The sequence below is a fragment of the Varanus komodoensis genome, unplaced genomic scaffold, assembly GCF_004798865.1.
Source record: "Varanus komodoensis strain SLA01 unplaced genomic scaffold, ASM479886v1 scaffold27, whole genome shotgun sequence".
Taxonomy (NCBI): Eukaryota; Metazoa; Chordata; class Lepidosauria; order Squamata; family Varanidae; genus Varanus; species Varanus komodoensis.
Window position 1 is genome coordinate 7,496,678 of NW_025335701.1, and position 21,133 is coordinate 7,517,810.

The following is a 21,133-nucleotide window of genomic DNA, read 5'->3' on the forward strand; positions in this document are numbered from 1 at the left end:
ATGCGTCCTGCCCTCCTCTGCAGGGGAGAACAGGTCTCTACCCACCTCCGTGTGACACCCCCTCCCATACCTGTATGTCGCCAACAGGTCCCCTCTGAGTCTCCTCTTCTCCAGGCTGAAGAGACCCAGTTCCCTCTGTCTTGCCTCATACGGCATCCCCTGCAAACCGGCCACCAACCTTGTGGCCCTACGCTGCATAGGACGGATTTATTTATAATAAATAAATCTGTCCTATACTAATCCCTGTGTAGCTGCTGATATCATAAATGTTGTGTTTAAAACATGCTTAAAGCATAACAATACTACAATGCATATTAGATTCCTCTGGAATGATTGTAGTGCTGGCCTTAAATCTTATTTTGAGAGGGAAAAGTTCCCCACAGATGCATGCGGCAATGAAAAAGATACTCCTTCCTTTCTTATGAGCTACAACAAGAAGTGAGACTTGTGGAAGAAGTTATTTGCCATATTTCTTAAAGGAAAAACAGAAGCACTCCCTGTGGTATGCTGGACCAAAGCATCTAGAGGTTTTGGTAAGAGTTGGTCTTGCCAATTACATTTTGCAGTTTTGCAATTTCTTTAAATTATGCAACTTATCCCATATCTGCACACAGTGAAATCTGTCATGCTTATAGTTGTCATTTGCAAGCAGCGGTCTCTCTCCAAATGCAAATGATATCCAACAGGGTGGCAATTTATGTGTAATATTCAGTGTTTTTTTCCTTGTCTGGAGCTGGTTGTGCTCTCATTTCCTTTTGCATTTCCTTTTTGTGAACTGTTGTGCTGTTGTGTGTTTGCATTTTTGTTACTATATTTGTATTGTTTGTTGCTTTCAGAATTGTTGCAAGTTGAAAGTGCAAGACAAAAATTTGTGAAATACTGAAATCTCTGTACTTCTTACTTTTAGCACATCTTCATTGCCTCCTTTAGACTGGCCTTTGCCAGCTCAATATGGACAGTGTGAACTGAAAATTGAAGTACAACCAAAAACTCACCATAGAGCACATTATGAAACTGAAGGGAGTAGAGGGGCAGTAAAAGCATCTACTGGTGGGCATCCTGTAGTGAAGGTAAGAAACACTGGTTCAAGTCTTTTCTCTGAACTACCATTTTTCATGAAATTTGTTGAACACTGTGATAGAAGGATTTTTTAATGAGGATAATATTAACTGAATACTTTGTATCACCCCTGTGCCAGTAAGTGATCCAGGTGTGGATAGGCAACATTACTGAGGCTGCATGTGTAATTTTTGCATTCATCTTTCTAGCCGCACAGCTACTTTTGGAAGTTGGACGATGAAATTGACTCCTATACACCCAGCGTCTAGATAATTACTAGTTGTTTCTGTTATTTAAGAGAAACGCATGACCTATGTGCATGTGGCTCATTCAAATCAGATGGGACTTGAGCTTGTTTTGCTGTCTCTGAATTACATCACTTTGGGAGTGCAGATGAGCCTAGAAATGTGAAAGATTAGAAATAGTTCACCTTGATACAATACTGATTTTTGTTGTCTCCAGAAATGTGATAGATAACAAGGCAAGAGGTGCTTGTTTTGCTACACTTTCTAGGGAAAGAGCAATCAAGTTAGAATATTTTCTGCTTGTTGACCATATTTTATATATGTAAAAGAAATTAATAAAATAAATGAATAAAATACTTTGTATTAGGTTATTCTTCATCTACCATGATGTGATAACTTGATCATGAGATCAGCTATGCAGTAAAAGATGGAGATGCCTTTTCATTGCTTCTGACTTTTCAAAACACACACACACACACTGAATTTTATGTGGATATTTATTGATTTGCACTTGGGCTGTACATGTATGTTATACAAGGTGTATTTCTCAGAGCAAAAATGTAGCATATGAGATGACTCTGATGTTTGTAGATTGTGCTATAAGCTATATCTAATGTAACAACATTGTTTAATTTTCTGATTTTAACATTTGATCCCTCAGTGGATGTTCATGTAGTGTCTTGCAGAGGTATTCAGTCCCCTTTGACTTTTCCATATTTTATTGAGGAATTGAAATAGACTGAATTGGCACTATTTCCACTTGATGTTCATAGGATGCAAAGATAGAAAATAAGCACAAGAGTTCAGTAAACAAAAACAAACTAGTGCTTGCTGGTTTCATGGAATTCACCCCTTTTGCCATGATGTGGCTAAAACACTGCCTCCAGAAGTGGTGCACTGGAAGTAATGGAGTCTACTTGTATGCAACAGTGTCACAAATTCCAGTGCCCCATGACCACATGATTAAATACATCTGGGAATGTCTTAGAATAGTCCAATCCAAGACCAGACCTTAATTCAATTAAGAATCTGTGGCAAAATTTGCAAGTTGCTGTTCCCCGTCAGTTCCCATCCAAACTAATGGATCTGCTTTGCCAGGAAGAATGGACAGACATTGCAGGATCCAGATACATAAAGCTACTAGAGACTTCCCCAAGACTTACCAATTGTAACTGCTGCTAAAGGTACTTTCCCCAAAGCCTAACGTAGGAGAGAATACATGTGCAACCAATAAGAGCTAGTTTGTTTTTGTTTATTTTAGTGCTACAACTTGCACCTTCCCAGCATTTAGTATCTAGCTTATATCAAGTGACATCAATATAAATTAAACCTATTTCTGTTCTAGGTTTTAACAAACAAAAATAGGAAATTCAGAGAGAAAAGAATATGTCTGCAATGCACAGTATTGCCATGAAAACATAGGAATTATGCTAACTCTTTAGTACAGGTGCACACTGTATAATGCTTAGACTTGGGGTAGTTAAACTATAAGAGAAAACACTTGGAAGCCACAACTGACTCAGCCAGCATAACCTATGATGAGGGGTAATGTGACCTGTCAGCCTAAATGTTTGGAGGATCCAAAGTTGAACATGTCCATCGAGCAGCTTAGGTAAATGGAAAAATGTAAGTGATTCTGTATGATTGATATGCAGACATGAGATCAGATATAATGTGCCACACCTGTTCATTCAAGGCTCACACTGCTATCCTATGCATTATATTTGGTGCAGCCTCTTCCCTAGCAAGTACGCGTATGAATGCTGCGTTGGCACAGCCAGCTGCCTCTTCTTAGCAGGTGAAAGTATCAAGGACTGTCTCCTTTGTGCAGTGTGCTACATTTTTGAGCCCTACAATGATTTCCTTTAGAGTTGGGTAGTAACAGGCTTCTTTAGCGTAGGTCCAATTAATTTTGAATGTTTCTCACTGTTCAAAGTATTTTTCTGGAACCCTTCATTCCATTTGAAACATGCAAAGTAGAGTTTTTCTCCTTCAGTTTGCACTTGGATAGGAACATTTTAATACAGAGTCCTACCACCTGGACTTTGCCCTACCTTTTGTGCAGCTCATACTGGTTCAAGGTAAGCTGGTGCTGCCCAAGTTCCTGGAAAGGGTACCAAATGATATTTTATATGCTTTCCATTTTGCCTACCTATGGAGAAAGCTTGAGTCCCCCTTCTCTTACAAATTTGGCAGCAATTAGAATTTGATATTTGTTAGTAATTTCAGAGGTTGCCTTTAGAATGAAGCTCAGTCTGAGGGACAGGGTGATTGTGACCCTGATTATTCTCTTGAACCTTGCAGTAGCTTTTGATATAATCAGCCATGACATTCTTCTGGATAGGTTTATCTAGGCTGAGTGTTAAAGATATTGTGTTGGTGCAGCTGCACATCTACTTGCATGGCAGATTCTAAAGGCTGTGCTTGGAAATTGTGGCTCTTCCCTTTGACCTTTCTTCTTCATGGTCTCTGTGCTTCACACATAGGGCTCTGCACTTGGGTGTGGCCTGCTGTTGGGAAGATTTTCCCAGCTAAGCATTTTGGTGTGAGCCCCCCCCCCCCGGTCCCATAGTTTATAAAGGTGGAACTCCCACCATGTTCTCCAGTTCTTTTCTGACTGCTGTTTTGGGTGCCTCCACTTCATTCTGTTCCTAGTGCAGTTGCGGCTCTGAAGGCAGTGTGCTGGAAATGGGTGTGCTGTGGTACAAAAATGCCCTCCACAGACAGACACTCGCTCAGTCTCTTCTGCTTGGGTGAAGATTAACAGGGTAGATACTTGCCCACATTGCCAAGCCTTCACCTGGCAAACGAGAAAAAACCTCACCAGCAGTCTTAAGCATGAGATGTGGATTCATTCCCTTACCATAGCCAAAATGGTAGCTTTGACTCTACCGGAATGCAATTCCGGTCTCTCGCCCATCATCAGTGGCTTCTGGGATTCTACCAGCTGCATCATCCATGTCTGGGCATTCAGAGGCTGAGGAAAGGCCTAAAAAGAGGCCCAGGAAGAGCCAGAAAATGGAATCCAAAGGTGGCAGCAAAATGGCAGTCATGAAAGGCAAAGAGAAGCCCGAAAGACAGGCTAGAAACCATTTGCTGACTCTGCCTTCAGCATGGAACTGTTAGCCTCTTCTGCCAACAGTCTTAACAATGGACCCTGTGCCAGCCTCATTGTTGGTTCCTGTGCTGCCTCCACCTGTGGTTCAAACCTTCACTCCACCATTAGGTTTGATGGTGCAAGTGGAATGGATGACTCCCCTCTCCTTCTCAGAAGTTGAAATATCACATTCCAATGAGCCCACCACCACTATCTCCTTTGAGACCACTCTGAGAATTGGTTCTTGGCCTTTCATATGAACTGATCTCTTCATCTCCCTCTCCTGCTCTAACAGATGAGATAGCTACACTTCTCTTGAAGGGAGCAATCCAAGCTATTCCACCATCCAGTCTCAACTATGTTTTTTCACTCCTGCTACTTTACAGCAGGCCTCTTTCCCATCCTGGACCTGCAAGGTATGAACTTCTTTACCCCTCACAAGAAGTTCCGCATGATCACACTGCAAACCCTTCTGCTTTTGCTATGCCAGAGGGATTGGTTCACCTCAGTTGACCCAGTGGATGATTATTTTCACATTTCTGTCCATCTGAACTATAGACGCAACAGTTCTACAGCTACACTTCTGAAGCTTTTGAATTCTACATGCTCCCTTCCAACCTTTCGATGGTCCCCCAAGTGTTCACTAAATGCTTATTGGTGACCTTTTACTTCAAGGGATTCAAGTATTTCCTTACTTGGACATCTGGCTCCTAACTGTCTGATTCCTAGAGGGCCTAACACTTTCCATCCACAATACATGTTGCCTCTTGGAAAGACTGGGGGCCCTGCATTAACTTTTGAAAAATCTGTGCTTTTTCCTTCCCAGCTGATCCTTTACATTGGTGCCAGACTGGACTCTGTTAATGCCCAGGCGTACCTCCCTCCAGACAGAACAGAGACACTAATTGGATTGGCCTGAGGGTTCCAGCTAGAAGCCAGGACTAATGTGTGCAAGGTGCAGTGGCTTCTAGGGTTCATGCCGCCAGCTGTTTCTGTCATCCAGTTTAGATGCCTCTGAATGTGAACCAGTTATGGTTTGCACAGGACTACCACCCCCAAAGGAGGCCAATCATTAGCAGTTGGTGCTCCCACATTTCGTGTAAAAGCCTAATCTGGTGCCTGACATGAGTGTGGACTAGGTTTTTACTTTTGCTTTATTTGGTTTTGAATTTCATTTTGCTACACTATTGTATTTTCTTGTTTTGAGTTTGTTTTCTGATCTGCCTCACATCCCATTTGTGTACATGTCTGTATTGCTTTCTTAAAACTGTTTCACTAACTTCTATTGAACTGTATATTATCTATTCTTGGCTAAAATTGATGTGAATGGGTGGCAATAATGTTGTGAGCCATCCAGAGACTCATTGTGATTGGACGGCCTAGAAATATCCCAAATAAAATAATTTAATTAATTAATTAAAAGCCATTTTACCCTACTCTTCCCAGAGCATGTCACAAGGATGAAGAATTACATAAATTCTTCTCCATTAAGAGCCAGCTGCTCAATCTGGGTAGCTTCTTCTCAGTATCCTCTTGTGAAGGGCAAGGTGGTTGATGATCAGTGGCTTATACAAATTAGGCAACTCCTGATCAGTCCAAGGCTGATTTTCATTCTTGTTCGTCAGTACATACTGGGCACAACATGTCTTCCCCTTTCCTCGTTCCGTGAGCTGGATTTTAGAGCAGTGTTGCTGTTATGAGAAGACTTGCCATAGACCAGTTATACCATTCGCTCCTCTTTCAAGTGTGCATTAATGTGTCCAAACTGAGTTATTGCCTCTTCTCTTTCAAAAGTGCAGTTGGCTATCCGTGCTCTTCCTATGGTTTTTCAAGGGGTGCAGTCTTCAAAAACAACCTCTTTGAGCTCCTTGCCAGCAGTGTAGTGTATGTACAGCTGGGATTATTGAACTAACTTTGCATTAGCTGACAGTTTACAAGGATTTTATGCTTTCATAAATGGCTATTAGCGCCCGTGAAATGTTATGATGTGATACAAGATTCATAGAAACCTAAGCACTGCAAACAGAGCTTTTTACAGAGCAGAATTATAGCGCCAAGTTATTTACAATCATATTCTTGAAATAAGTTTCTTCAAGCAAATGTCTGCAAACTAGGAATAGTGGTGGGAGAGTGTAATAATGAAATATTCATACCTTAAAGGATTAAGAAATATCAGTCATGAGGCTCACTGTTCCTACTCATGTTCCTGTTCTATATAATTGACCTCATCGAGTGTTGTGAGACTAAAACAAGTGGCAGTATTGATAAGATATGAGTGCTATCATAAATTAAGAATGTACGAGCCAGCATCCTGGATCAGATGAAAGTTCCATCTAGTCCAGTAGGACTAGAAAGGCATGAGTTCAATAGCAGCCTCTTGCTCATGTTTCCCAGCAACTAGTGTACACAAGCACATGGCTGTTGATGCTGGATTTGGCATACCACTGTTTATGTATGTTGTGTTAGCATAGGGGACCTCTAGTGCAATGCTAACAGTGTTAGTTTTCTGGTGAATGTAATTGTGCCAGCTGAGCCTATCAGTGTTGCCTTCCTTAGGAGATGTTTATGGTAGCACAACATAATTTATGTTAGTGATCACATCTTACTGACTGCTGTCCAAGATAATTCAGTGTAAACTGCCAAAGCTTCTTGGAGATTTGATGGGATAGAAATGTGCTCAAAACTTAATGAAATGGATTTAGTTCAGCTTCAGAATGAACCTAGGATGTTTCTGGCCACAACCACCAAGTCTATCTTTCCACACTGTTCACTTTTCTGTTGTGTTTGGTCTTCATTCTTATACTTCTGAGATGATACATCATTCAACTTTTTTGATATTAGCCACTTCCTCTGTGTTTTTCTTGGCTGGTCTTCCTCATATTTTTCCTCCCAGTAGTGATCTCTAAGGGCTCTTCCATTGGTATTTATTTTAGGGCTAGACTAGATGTGATACTAGTGATCCTTGAACATACTCACTTCATTTTTCTTAAAAATGAAAAGCAGTACTATGCGTGTTTAAGGAGTGGGGCGTTTGAATCAGGTTGTGTACACAAGAAAAAGCTTTACCCCATTATCTTGATTTGAATTTCCCAAGCTGCCACTTGCTTCACAGGCAAAATCTCTGTTCAGTGCAAATTGCATTCCATTTTCTTAAATTTTTTAAAATTAGTTTCCAGTCTAAAATACAATCAAACAAAACTTAACAACTAAAATACAGCATATAAAATTAAACATAAAATTAAAATAAATCTTAGAAATGCTATGTTCCCTAACACCAGGAACCTAGGATACATGTTACAGATATTTTAATTTCCAATTCTTAGCTATGATTAATCTTGCAGCAGTTAGTAAATTTGTTATTAATTCTTTATTATTCAAACTATTGTTTCTTATAAAATATAGAAATTAATGTGATGTCAGGTCATATTTCAATATTTAAACTTATTATTTTACTACTCTCTTTTAAACACCTCTTTCCAAAACTTCATTATACAGTCACATTTGCACCATATTTGAAAATATGTACCCACTTCAGAACCACATTGCCAACACAAATTTATTATCTATACAGTTCAACTTCACAGGAGTTTGGTACCACTTCCATACAATTTTATGAAAGTTTTCCTATATTCTTACTGACATATATTTTAATATCCTCTTCATCCAAATATTTTCCCAATCTTCATTACTGATGTTCTTCTTCAAATCTGTTTCCCATGTTGCTTTAAGTGAATCATATTGATGCTGTTCTTCTAACATAATCTTACGAATTTTACTTATTATTATTATTATTATTATTATTATTATTATTATTATTATTATTATTACATTTCTATGCCGCCCCTTGCCGAAACCTCGGGGCGGCTTACAACACAAGGGCGGCTTATTATCCCTTTCATCTGCCTATTCTCTTGTTTTCCCTTTCCTATAATCGTATCTTCGAATTTTGTGTAATCCCTGCATCTACCTCTTTTCTTTATCCATTCTTTAGTCCAGCATTCTAATCTGCATTCCATTCTCCTTGCATGTAGTTGGGTTATTTCTGAAGCTAATACTCATGTATATTTTCATTATTTAGCACTTTATTATTAAGTCCCTTGTCTGTTTGCTGGAGAATTTTGAAACAATGTGAAGTTGATGGAGATGTTGTTTAACATTGTATCAGCTGTTTAATGTTAGCTTTCCTTTCCCTAGGTTTCCTTTTGGGAACTTGAGGTTTATTTATTACATTTATAATCTTCCCCACAGCCCATGAGGCTTTCTGAGTGGTGTATAGTATAAAACAGAATTAAAACATTAACTACAATAAAAGCAGAATGCATGGACCTCTGCAACTCAGCAAGGCTATAACATGCAACTTATAATACAATCACAGCTTGAAAACATCAATAAAAACAGTATTGAAACCAATCTTTTGTTAATTATTAAAACGGTAAATAAGAAAGTTTTAACCTGGCACCAAAAGGAGAACAAGGATGGTGCCAGGCAAATTTCCTTGGGGAGCAAGTTCCACAGATGGCATGTAACCATAAAGAAGGCCCTGAACATTGCTTCTCTTGCTTCCCTCATTTCCCTCAGTAGTCATTCCTTAGGAAGGCCCTCCATTGAAGATATAAAGGTCCAGTCAGCAACATACGGAAAAAGGGCATTCCATTAAGTCACCTGGTCCCAATCTGTTTAGGGCTTTAGATGTTTGAATTGGGCCTGGACCTCAACTGGTAAGCACTGCAGCTGGTGGAGGACTAGTGTAATGTGGTGCTGTGGGCCAATCCCCATTATCAGCTGTGCTGTCCTTTTCTTGACCAGCTGAATATTCCATCTTCAAAGGTAGCCCCACATAGAGTACATTACAGTAATCTAGTCAGGAGGCTACCAGAGTGTGGATTACTGGCAGGGCTCTTCCAGTCCAGGTAGGGACATAGTTGGCGAATAAGCTTGAGCTGATAAAAGGTGCTTCAGACTGTGAAGCCCACCTGTGGCTCAAGTGATAGTTCTGGGTTCAGGAGCACTCCAAAACTATAAAAGCTGTCTTTCAGAGGGACTGCAGCCCCATCCAAGACGGGGTGAATGTTTCCCAGTTGGGCAGATAATCTACCTACCAATATCTTTTCTGTCTTATCTGGATTAAATCTCAGTTTATTGGTCTTTACCCAGTCCATTACTGAGTTCAGAGACTGATCCAGAGCAGCCACTGCCTCACCTGAAAAGGAAAAGTAGAGCTGAGTGTCATCTGCATCTTGATGACACTTAAGTCCAAACCTCTGGATAACCTCTCCCAGCGATTTCATGTATATGTTAAATAGCATGGGGAGTAAGACTGAGCCCTGCCAAACGCCATGGCACAATTGCCATGGTGCAGAGCAACAATCCCCTGCACCACCATCTGGAATTGGTCAGCTAGGTAGGGGTGGATCCAACATAAAGTGGAGATGCTTTTTTTTTCTCTTTCTTCATCAAGGCCATCCTGTGTCTTGCTGGCATTTTACTAATTTCTTTTAAAGACTTGATACATTTTCACATTCTATAAATTTCACAAAACTTGAAGAAATACATGAATAACCAAGTAAAAGGGGAAATGGTACCAGACGGGTACAGTTAAAGCAAATAATATAAATGTGGCTGTATGTAGGATGTCGTCATGCTATCGGGTGAAGCACATGCAGGCAAGTCTGTATGCAAGAGCTGTAACATTTAGATTTCTTGAGCCATGTGTTGGGCTGTTCTGTACATGTGTCAGAAATAGGTCCATTTTTGAAGATTTTAGTAAGAGCTCACTAAGGCACCAAATGTGCAGTTTTACCCATACACAGCGGGAAGGAGCCACTTCTGGTGTCAATGACTATCCCCACTGAATCCTACTGGGGAGGGACATGTTAACATGAGGCAACTGCTGATGGAGGCCTATGCACCATAACAGAGATAAGAGCTCTTGTAACACCTCAAAATATTCTTCACAATAATGTAGGAAAGAAGCCAAGCTATAAAGCACATAGGCTTCAGTGTCTGCATACTAATGCCTAGTGTATGAGAAACAAACAGAATGAACTTGAACTCTTAACACCGGAAGGCAAATATAACTTAATAGGTATTACTGAAACTTGGCAGGATGACTCCTATGGCTGGAATATAGCAATTGAAGGGTATAACATGTTCAAACAAACAAAATAGGAAGGCAGATGGAATTGTATTCTATGTTAAATATATTTATCCCTGCACAGAAATACAGGAAGATGAATCTGGTAGCCCCACTAAGAGCATTCATTATTAAAATGAATGTGTCAAGGCAGGGGTCCTCAAACTTTTTCAACGGGGCCGGCGAGGAGGCGGGTGGGTGGGCATGTGGCAAAGCAGTAGCTTGCTTGTGCAGAGAAGACAGCACAGTTGGCTGCCCCATGGCCCAGCAAGGTGGTGGCTGGCCGTTCCTAGGCTCGCATAATTAAAAATAGATTTTAAAAGTTATATTTTACTTACTTTCAATTCTTTTTTAGTTTCTTCATCTTCGCCTTCACTGTCTTCATCTCTCTCTTCTGCCTGCCTCTCTTCTGTTTCCCATTCCGTATTCCTGCTCTGTATATGTGTGCAATGGGGTGGGGGGAGCTGGCGCATGCGCAGTTGAGCTGTTCCAATTTGGGCATGTGCCAGCGCTCTCTCTCTCTGTCTGCTCAGTTTCTGAGAACGCCTGCACCAACTCAGAGGTTTTGGACTCGCCTGGAGATCGTTTTCTCTGGGCGAGTCCAAAACCTTTGAGGTGGGCCGGATAAATGGGCACGCCAGGCCGGATCTGGCCTGCAGGCCATAGTTTGAGTACCCATGTGTCGAGGTATAAAAGGATCCTGTTAGAGACATTACCAGTATTTCAAGGAAGTGTGATGTGACAGGAATGGCGGACTTCAGGTTCCCTAATAGCCATTGGGAAGAAAATTCTACCAAAAGTGGCTCCTCCAAGAAATCTTGCCATACATTGCTGTTAACATTTTTGTGCAGAAAATAGAGGGAAGGTACTAGAGAACCAGCTCTCCTTGAGTTAATACTGACCAATAGTTTTAGGATGTGTTATTTTAGTAGTGTGATCCACCTAGGGATGCTGTTGGTGGAATAGGCAGCATATAAATATTTTAAATAAATACATAATAAAATAATAGGTGTGACTTAGTGGATCAAATAGAAAGTATGAGAACTCTGGCAGAAAGTGACCACATCTTACTTAAAATCTTGATTTTAAAGGAAGCAAAAACTGAGTGTAGCCATAAGTGTCCTCTGAATTTTGGAAAAGGTGATTTTGATAAACTCAGAGCAATGATAAGTAAAGCTGGTGGCAAGTGACCCTAAGGAAAACAAGAGCCCAAGCCGAGCGGGTTTTTTCTTTAAGGGAACTATTAAAGAGGTAATTGCAAACAATTCCAACAAATAACAAAAGATAGAGGACCACAGAAGAAACCAGTGAGCCTTCACACACGACTTTGAGTTGACCTAAAACAAACAAACAAACACGTGTTGAAGTGGAGAGAAGGCAAGGCGACAAAGGAACAGAATTGGCCCAGAAGTGCATATCAAATAGGCTAAAGCTGAGAATGAGCTGAGCCTGGCAAGAAATGCTACAAGCAATAAGCTGTTTGGGAGTAAAAGAGAAAAGAAAGGCTGGTTCAGCTTCTCACTGAAGAAGGCAAATTGATCAAAAAAGGCTGAAGTGCACAATTCCTATTATGGCTCAGTCTTCTCCCAAAAGCAGGTGCAACCACCACCACCCCTGGCAAAAATGAAGTATGAATGGAAAGCGCAGGACTGAAGTCTGAGATGGATAAGCAAATGGTCAAGGTGCACCTAATTTCTTTGAATGAGATCAAATGCGTCCTAGACTAACAAAGGAACTGGCAGAAGAACTCTCAGAACCACTATTATCTTTGAGAAATAAAGAATATGACTGAAATAGAACTAAAATTGTCCCTATTTTTACCCTCAAAGGGGGTAAAAATTTTTACCCTCAAATTTTACCCTCAAAGAGGGTAAAAAAGGAAGATCCTGGGCGATATGGACCACTCAATCTGAGACCATTCCCTAGGAAAATTCTTGAAGAGAAAATAAAGAAGTCAGTCTATAAGCACCTTGAAAACAATGTAGTGATTAGTAGAAGCCAGCATGGACATATCAAGAACAAATCACGGCAGACTAATCTGGTCTCATTTTTTGATTGGATAACCTACCTTGTGGACAGTAGGATTGCTGTGGACATAATATGTCTTGTGTTTGACAAAGTGCCCCATAGTGATCAGCAAACTTGCTAAAAGTGGATTAGGTGGAACAGCTTCTCAAACTGGGGAGAGATAATGAGCAGGATACTGCAGCTAACACCTGGGCCCACTGCACTGCAACATTTCTATTAATGACTTGGGAGGAGGTGGAAGGAATGCTGATCATATTTGCAGATGACACAAAATTGGGTGGGATAGCTAATACCCTGGAAGACTGAAACGAAATGCAAAGTGAGCTCAATAGGCTAGAGTGCTAAGCTGAAAGCAACAGAATGAAATTCAGTATACCTAGCAAAAGAATGTGTCTCTACAATGCCACAAGCAAGAAAGATCTTGGAATTGCTTGGAATCATAAACTGAATAAGCCCCAACAATTCAGTTTGGGGCTTATTATCATGATATGCTGGGACACTTCACATAAGCCACTTCTGCATACTCTGAACAACCTCTAACCATCGATTGTATAATATGTGAACCCGAACTAATGGTTGTTTAGGGTGGTTTAGACAACCCAGCAACCATTAACAAACCAGTGAAAGCTGTTTGTTAAACAAGTAACAAACTATGGTTAACAACTCAGTTGTTTAGCCGCTCAACAACCCACCCCTTTGGGGTTGCATGTTACACTGGCCACCTCGGATTGTGCTGTGAGCACATTTCCCCCCACTTTTCTTTTTTTGCAAATCAAAATGAAAAGCTTATAAAATACTGTCCTTTATTGAAGCTTAACAGGTTTTGCTGAGTTAGAGGGCATTTTCTATGAGAGCTGTTAATGAGTTGCATAAATTAAATTAACAGTCGCTCTGATCTGTGGAAGTAGCTTCTGTCCATGTGAAGAGCTGATTCTAAACTGAAATGGCCCCCTTTCCCTTCCTTTTCCCAGAGTGACTTGACATCAGGGTGGCGCTTGCTAATTATGGGCCAAAGAGAGGGACCATGTGATGTGATATAATTGGTCTGCCTGTTTGGCCTACTGCCACCTTACAGGGTCTAGGAATTGACTCTCCTCCCTGCCCTGTTCTGCACCCGCCTGCCCCCCCGCCCCCCCGGTCATGCAAGACAGCTTAGTTCTCAGTCACTGCCTGACTAATCTTGCTTGGTAAACTTGACTTTGCAGAGTCATCTGCCATTTTCCTCTCTCCCTATACTCTGTTTATCTCATATTCCAAATCTCAGCTGTTTGGTTGGAAATGCTTTATGTTGAGAAAGCTGGGCCCCATCTCCATAGATTGTACTGACTTGAAATTGCTTAAAGAAACCAGAGGTGGCTTGCAGTGGTGTGCATCCCCATGAATCATGGGCTAAACCACCATTGTGTGAAAACTGCATCCAGATTTGACTGAAATTATTTTAAAGAATTAACCTATTCAGTTTGCTTTGCCATGTGCATGTTCTCTTTTGCAGCTGTCTGCTATGCACTCATTCTGTGCTTGTAGCTTCTTATCTGAATTATGTCAGTTGACAGACAAGTTAACCTGCTTTTTTGTCAGAAGCAAGGCAACTGGACATAAGGATAAATAATATTATAGGAATTAATGGAATGACCAGACAGCAAATTGGGCGGTTTATTTATGGCTACCTTTGTGTGTGTATGTTTGTACCAGCATGGTATACATAATGCTGTGAAAGGGAATTTCTGTATATTTTGACTACAAAATTGAAAACTGTTTACAATAAAGCTAATTGGATGGTGCCATTTTCTGTTTATAAGCAGGTAATTCTTGCATAGAAGTTGATGGTATTTGCTAGTTCTGTTCTCTGTAGGGAACCTGCATGAAAGAATGTCCTTAGCTCTGCCAATTTAGAAATCAGTGAACAAAATATCATTCCCCAATATTTTAGCAACTCATGCAGACAATATGGTGCAGAGTTTGACCTTGAACTAAACAATCTCTGCCCTTCATTGGAAGTATGTATCATAGTTCTAGATGTGTTTTTCAGAGAAGGGTTGAAGATCTTAAAATGCATAATGTTAATAAATTCAGCTCTGTCATGCTTACATATAACCGAAAATTCACCAGTAATATGCTGGTGCAGTTGGAAGTGTCTCAGAGGGGAAGCTATTGTAGCTTATCCTGTGACGACCTTCTCTTTTTAGCCTTCCAGCTTTAGTTTAACTTACGCATTCACTGACCTTTGCTATGGAAACGATAGAGAAACACACAAACAGCTTGGCAGAGTTTCCTCCACAAAGCAATGGGTTGTGTGTCACAGTATACAGTTACTAGCGGAGGGTTTTTAGAGGTCAGTAGTGAGAGTGTGCTGTAACTTTTTCATTATTTACAATGTTCTGTATGATGAATGGTGTGGAATCTGTAATGATGTTTACCAAATATAACATTCACTCTCATACAAGTATGCACATGTTTGTCTGGAACAGATGCTGGTAGTAAATATAAACTTATTTTAAATATATTTTGGTCCTTTTTGTAATATTATACTTCTAACTCCTCTCCACTCAACCACCAGTATAATTTACTTTCTTTGCGCAAAGGGCATGTGGTTGCATATTCATTCGATCGGCATTCATGTCAGTAGTTTAATATAACTTAATATTCATTGTATGATTTGACAGTGTTTAATCTGTTATAAGTATTTTAGATGTTCTGTCTGGAAACAGTGCACAACTCCCCTGAACATTTATCCTTGGCTATATGTTTTATTTCTGTGTAGTGTACAATATTAATCTGTGAGAAACCAGCCCAGTTCTTTTAGCATCTTTTAGTGTCCTGCATCATTTAAAGTGCTCCAGGCCATCCCTGGTATTGGAAGTACCAGGCTTTGTGGAAACCAGCAACTTTGACTGTTACCTTGGATCAGCAGCTCAAAATGGACCCTTGGTCCCAAGAATTGAGACGAGGCAGATCAAATCAGTAAGGTCCCAGAATAAACAACCTGCTAACTCCCAGGCTCCAAGACCAAAAAAGAAAAAGAGAGTTCATGACATTAAACTGAAACTTATACTGAACCCCAAATAGCCACCTTAGTATAGACATTGTCTCAAACTCCTATATGATAGGCTATGTGCATGCTTAAGAAACTACAACCCACACAGAATCATAATTCCCCAGATAATATTAGTATTTGGGCTCCATATTTGGAAGCTGAGTCCAGGGAAAGTTTCTTGCTGAAACTGTAGTACCACTCCCTTGAGACCATTATCCAAAGACGTATAGATTCTCTAGATAATGACAAACCTCATGGACATCCTCTTCATCATCACATCATTATGTTATGCTGTGGGAGACCCACAGACTCCCATAGGTCTCCCTATTATTATGAGAACTGCTCATCTCAAGACAGCAGCAGTATGATGAGTGCCGGGACAGAGACTCTCTGCACCACCATTCCCATCACTAGTTTTCTTATTGTCCTTAGACAATTTCTAGAATGACCTAAGGCAGCTTCTACCCATGCAGCACATTTTTACAAAGTATCTAAACTACTTAAACTCAGTTACCAGAAACTAACATAGCACCAATCTTTCCAAGTTTACCACTTGCTCTCCACCTTTCTCATCTGAAAAACTTTTAAAGAATGTGATCCTGAGAAAATTCTTCGAGTCACCAGCTGCTGCACTCACAAACTTAACCATTGTTCTTCTTTGTGGTTTCTGAGCATCACCTATATGGACTCTGCAACTGCATGGAGCCTGTCTTCAGGAAATTTCTATAGCTGAAGATGTTTTGGTGGCTATCTGTTGTGCGTGCGCACTCAGAAGAGTCCCTTACATGCACGTAAGAGGAGGAAACTTCCCAGGAGAACCAGAGTGTTGATGAAGAGCTGTTTCTGGTGCCAGCAGAACAATCTTTACTCCCCAGTTGCACAGATGATGAGAATGAGAATGAGCCAGATAAGGAGGCTCAGGGAGAAGTCAAAACAGAGGCGTGAGAAGAGGTCAATTTGGGAGTAGATGGGAAAACAGACTCTCAAGTTGCTGAGCTGGAATGTGAGAACCAAGGATAAAAAGGGGCAAGGGGCTTTCGGGGATGCTCGTTCTCACAGGTGCACGCACAGACGGGCAGCTAGAATCAAGACTGACTGAGCAATGCAAAGAAAGGGGTCACAGTGTTCTGCCCTGAAGGATTCATAAACCCAGTGTAGGTTGAACTAAGTTAGAACGAGAGGACAACTTTCTAGCCTGTGTGACCGTAATTGTAATACTGTTGAGAATAAAGACGTTTGTAGTATCAACTGGAGTGATTACTTTTGTTGGGAGGGAGCGCCAGCTGCACGGCAAAATCTTTCTCTCACCATTGTTGCCAGTATATCTCAGAACGTTCCTGCCTATCATGGCCAGTTCTTTGACCACCAGTGTAGTAGCCTCAGGAAGCTCACCTCTTTTCTCAAGCACATCTCTAGCTGATCTAATCTATTTTTATCTTCATTTAATTCGTTTAATTTTTGCTTTACTTTGGGCTACCTTTCTGCAGCTTCTGTCAGGACTGCATACCACCCTTGGGAATGTGGAAGGATCTGTCCTCCTGATGTGCAGGTTCTTCCCCTCCCAGCATGGAGGAGCATTCTCTAATTCCCTAATATTCCCTGGTACTGCTCTCCCTGAGGGACTTCAGACCATACTAGATGCAGCTTGGAAGCCTTCTGCTAGGTGATCTTTCAAGGCAGATTGGAAACCCGTATCCTTATTTACATCTAAAATACTCAGACTTCAGGACATCAATCACTTCATTTGCTCCAAAAAAATTAGGATAACCAGATGCTCCCCTATTATTCATCTACTGTATTGGGAATTGCATTCACTACAGTAAATCTTCTTACTGCCTACTTCCAGATCTCTGTCTATCTTATACAAAGTTGTCCCAGCACTGAGGATCTTTACAAAGTATATGACAGACGTAATAACATTCCTGAGGCTTCATTTTCTCTCCGTAAACAGATAACTGGCTCTTCATAATGCCGTTTTACCAGCTGAAGTATTTTAAAGTCACTTCCTCTATAGGTTAAAAAAAAGACAGCATGCAAAATAGATACAGTGAGAGGAAGAGATACAAAGCCTGCTTGTAGGAATGAAAGTATAAAGAATACTTGATTCTACTTGTAAATTAACATTGTTTAGTCTTCAGATGTTCACTGTTGTTCAAGAAACATGAAAAAAATCATGTGAAACATGATTTAACTTTATCCCTAAATCAGTAGTTCAAATTGCCTTGGTTTAAATCAGTCTACTCTGGAAGCACTATTCTAAAATGATGGGAAGATCAAAAACCATAGAAACATCTCTTTTCTAGGATAATTCTTGACACCTTTCAAGTCTTAATTATTCACAAATAATATAAATAATAAAATACTGGAGAATAAACAGTAATTATTATATGGGGTTTTATAAACAGGTTGCATTATATAGTCGTTAATTTAATTACAATATTGTTGGTGCAACACATTGCCTTTTCCTTAAAATAACTTAGATTATAAAGTTTTGGCCTTAGCAGCCGTTGGAGTTTGATTTTTCAGAAAATATCACAGTAATGAAAAATCTAGAACCTGTTTTTGCCTTAATGGGGCCAATTCACACAAATGACTTTCCTCCCATGTAGTAATTCCATCACCACATCACTTTGCGATATAATCCTTGGGCAATTAAATTTAGTGAAGGGATCCCTCCTTGCTTAACCCTCATTTAGCATCAGGATTTGCCCTTCTGAAGTTTCAGCGGGAGAGCCAAGTATAGCAGCCTTGTTAAGTGGTGTGTCATATCTTATTCCTAGGATATAGTAATTGCATCCTATGAAAGTGGAAACTGAGTGTGAAAATAAATTATGCATATTTAATAAAACTTCTCACTAGCCTCACCCATGAAGTCCCATGGTAAACTTAAAACTTGTAGCTTCTGTTCCATACCTACAGTCAGGTGATATCAAAATATCAACCCACCTTACAGATAGTTGTAAGATTTAGTAAGCGTGTATGGAAAATACTTGCAACACTTTGGAGTGGCTGATTATATTTATATATCACCTTTTCTCCTTGCATAGTTCTTCCCATTTTATCCTGAGTATCCTTAAACAGTCCTGTGGAGTAGGTTAGTTTGAGAAACAGTGATTGGCCTGAGGACCCCTTCAGTGAGCTTTTTGCCTTAGTGGGAATTTGAACCTAGTTATCTCTGGTCCTAATCCAACATTTCACCAATGCATTGTTCTTTTCCCCTATGTAATCTTAGTACAGGTTAAAATGAAATGCATTAGAAATGGACAGATTAGGTTAAACTCAGTCCATGTGCAGTGGTTCCTTGGCTCTCGAACGCCTCCGTTCACGACCAAATTGGGTCGTGAACAAAAATTTCATAAAAAATTTCACTCAGGTCATGAAATCCACATTGGGAGGCGACCGCGATTGCGGCCGTCTCCCCCCCCCCCCCCGGGGGGGGGGGGGCCGGGGCATCCTAGGGGGGGGGGGGGGGGGGGGGCCTGGTTTGGCCTGTCTTTTCCGCACGGACACCCCCCCGCCCTTGGCCCCCCCCCCCCCCCCCAAAATCGCCCTTTTCCCCCCCCCCCCCCCCCAAGCACGCTGGGATGACAGGTACGTGCAGGGATGAGGGGTGCGATTGTGGTCATGCTGCAGGGCGGGGAGATGGCTGCACTCGTGCTCTGGGTTGGGGGGGGGGGGGATGGCCGCGACCTTTGTTGTTCTTTGTCATTTTACTTCTTCATATTTTTCTGATTTAAAAAAAAAAAAGGTTACAGAACGGATTAACCTTATTTACATTGAACCTTATGGGGAAATTTAACTTGGTTCACGACCAATTTGGATCAGGACCGGAGTCCTGGAACAGATTAAGTTCATGAGCTAAGGTACCACTGTAGCTTCCACATGGACTGAGTTTCAGCGGGAGGAGGTAGGAAGGAAGGAACAGTAGGAAGTCTGTTTTTGTGTTTAAGCGCATGAATTCTTTCTTGAGCAAGTAAACAGGCAGCTTTGTTTTACTTTGTAAAATTGTCTTATTGCCTCTTCTTAACAAGCTTTTTTTGGCAACTTACAGCAGCCATAGAGAGTGGCAGCTACGATGCTTGTTAGAATTGAACCAGAAATTCCTGTAGGACCAATGGAACATTAGGGACATCATATGGAGGGGGCTCCTTATGGGTGTTCTTCAGCAGCCATCTTTTATTTCTGGATGATTGTATACCCCCTGGGGCTTTTCTGATTCCATTGCAACCCATTGTGCAGCTGCTATGCCTTCTAGCAGATTTGTTAATGTTTTTTTTAAAGTTGGCCCTTCAAACCATGTCACAGGATGCAGCAGGGTTGTGGTTCTGGGGTGGGCTATGCTCTGACCTGCAAACCAGTCCAGCAGCTTCACATCATCTCGGTTCATTCTGGAATGGGGCCCCTCTGGATTCATCAAGTATCCGTAGCTGCAGTAGTTGACTACATTGGAAATACGAATACGGTTTGATTGTGTGATGACTAAGAGGTTAGATGTAACTTGCATATTAGAGGTGAAAAGAATATTTGTGCAAAATGTGCTGTGTTTTACAGTTTTGCCATTCTGATTTTTGAATTTAATTTTGAAGCACCAATCAAATTTGCAGTTTAGATTTTGAATTTTAACTTAAAAATTTAATGCCATAAATTTGTCATATGCTATAGATTCTTGGTTGTTTTGATTTTATTGGTCTTGAAATACTTCATCTCTACTTAAATCTGTGGATTGTTTTTCTAACAACAAAAAACAATTTATAATAAAACACCTGTGGACAAACAGGTTCTTAGCCTGATGAGGCCCACACATGTCTGCTAATATCAGTGGGGAAGCAGCAGTCTTGAATGGGATCGCTGGATGCAAAAGGGGGTGGAACAAGTGGGTGTGAGTGTGATGTTGTCTTGTGTCGCACATCCCCATCTCACTCACTTGTCTGCTTCGAACATTTCCTGAAAGAGGAAATGTGACCCTGAAAAATTTGCCAGCAGCTCTAACAGAATAATTAAAACATGATTTAAGATGATAAGTAATTTACATCAAGAGACTTCAAAAGTCACAACAGAGATTGTTTTAATAAAAACCCCTTAAAAGACTGCAGAACAAATAACTTGTAATAAATCTCTAAAACTGCTATCAGTTGGGCTTGCTTGTTCTTTCTAGGGAAGAAAGAACAAGCTCACCCCACTGCCTCGCCTCGCCTCCCCTCACCCGTGTGTGCCTGCCAGCATCTTGCCGTGTGCCCCCCCCCACTTCAGTGCATGTGCCGCCCCCACCCCCTCACTGGCCCGCACACACCACCGGCACCACCTTTCCGGCCCACGCCCAGCACCAGCACCTTTCAGCTGGCCCCCTGGTCAAAAAGTTTGAAGACCCCTGTCTTAGACCACCGTTATCAGCACAAGTCAGGGATTGCCTAGTTTATGCCAGTCACTCCAGGCCAGGTTTGAAAGGATTGTATCTTGGATCAACCACCTCCTCCCTCCCTCCCTCCCTCCCTCCCTCCCTCCCTCTCTCTCTCTCTCTCTCTCTCTCTCTCTCTCTC

At 41.0% G+C, this 21,133-nt stretch overlaps 1 protein-coding gene across 1 annotated transcript in view; it reads left to right on the plus strand.

Moving 5' to 3' along the window:
• The window catches only part of NFATC3 (nuclear factor of activated T cells 3), an 85,326-nt gene that overhangs the window by 22,305 nt on the left and 41,888 nt on the right, over window positions 1–21,133 (plus strand). The window contains exon 3 of the mRNA XM_044434347.1: window positions 908–1,070. Within this exon, the coding sequence (XP_044290282.1) occupies window positions 908–1,070 (163 nt within the window). The remainder of the gene's footprint in view (window positions 1–907; window positions 1,071–21,133) is intronic.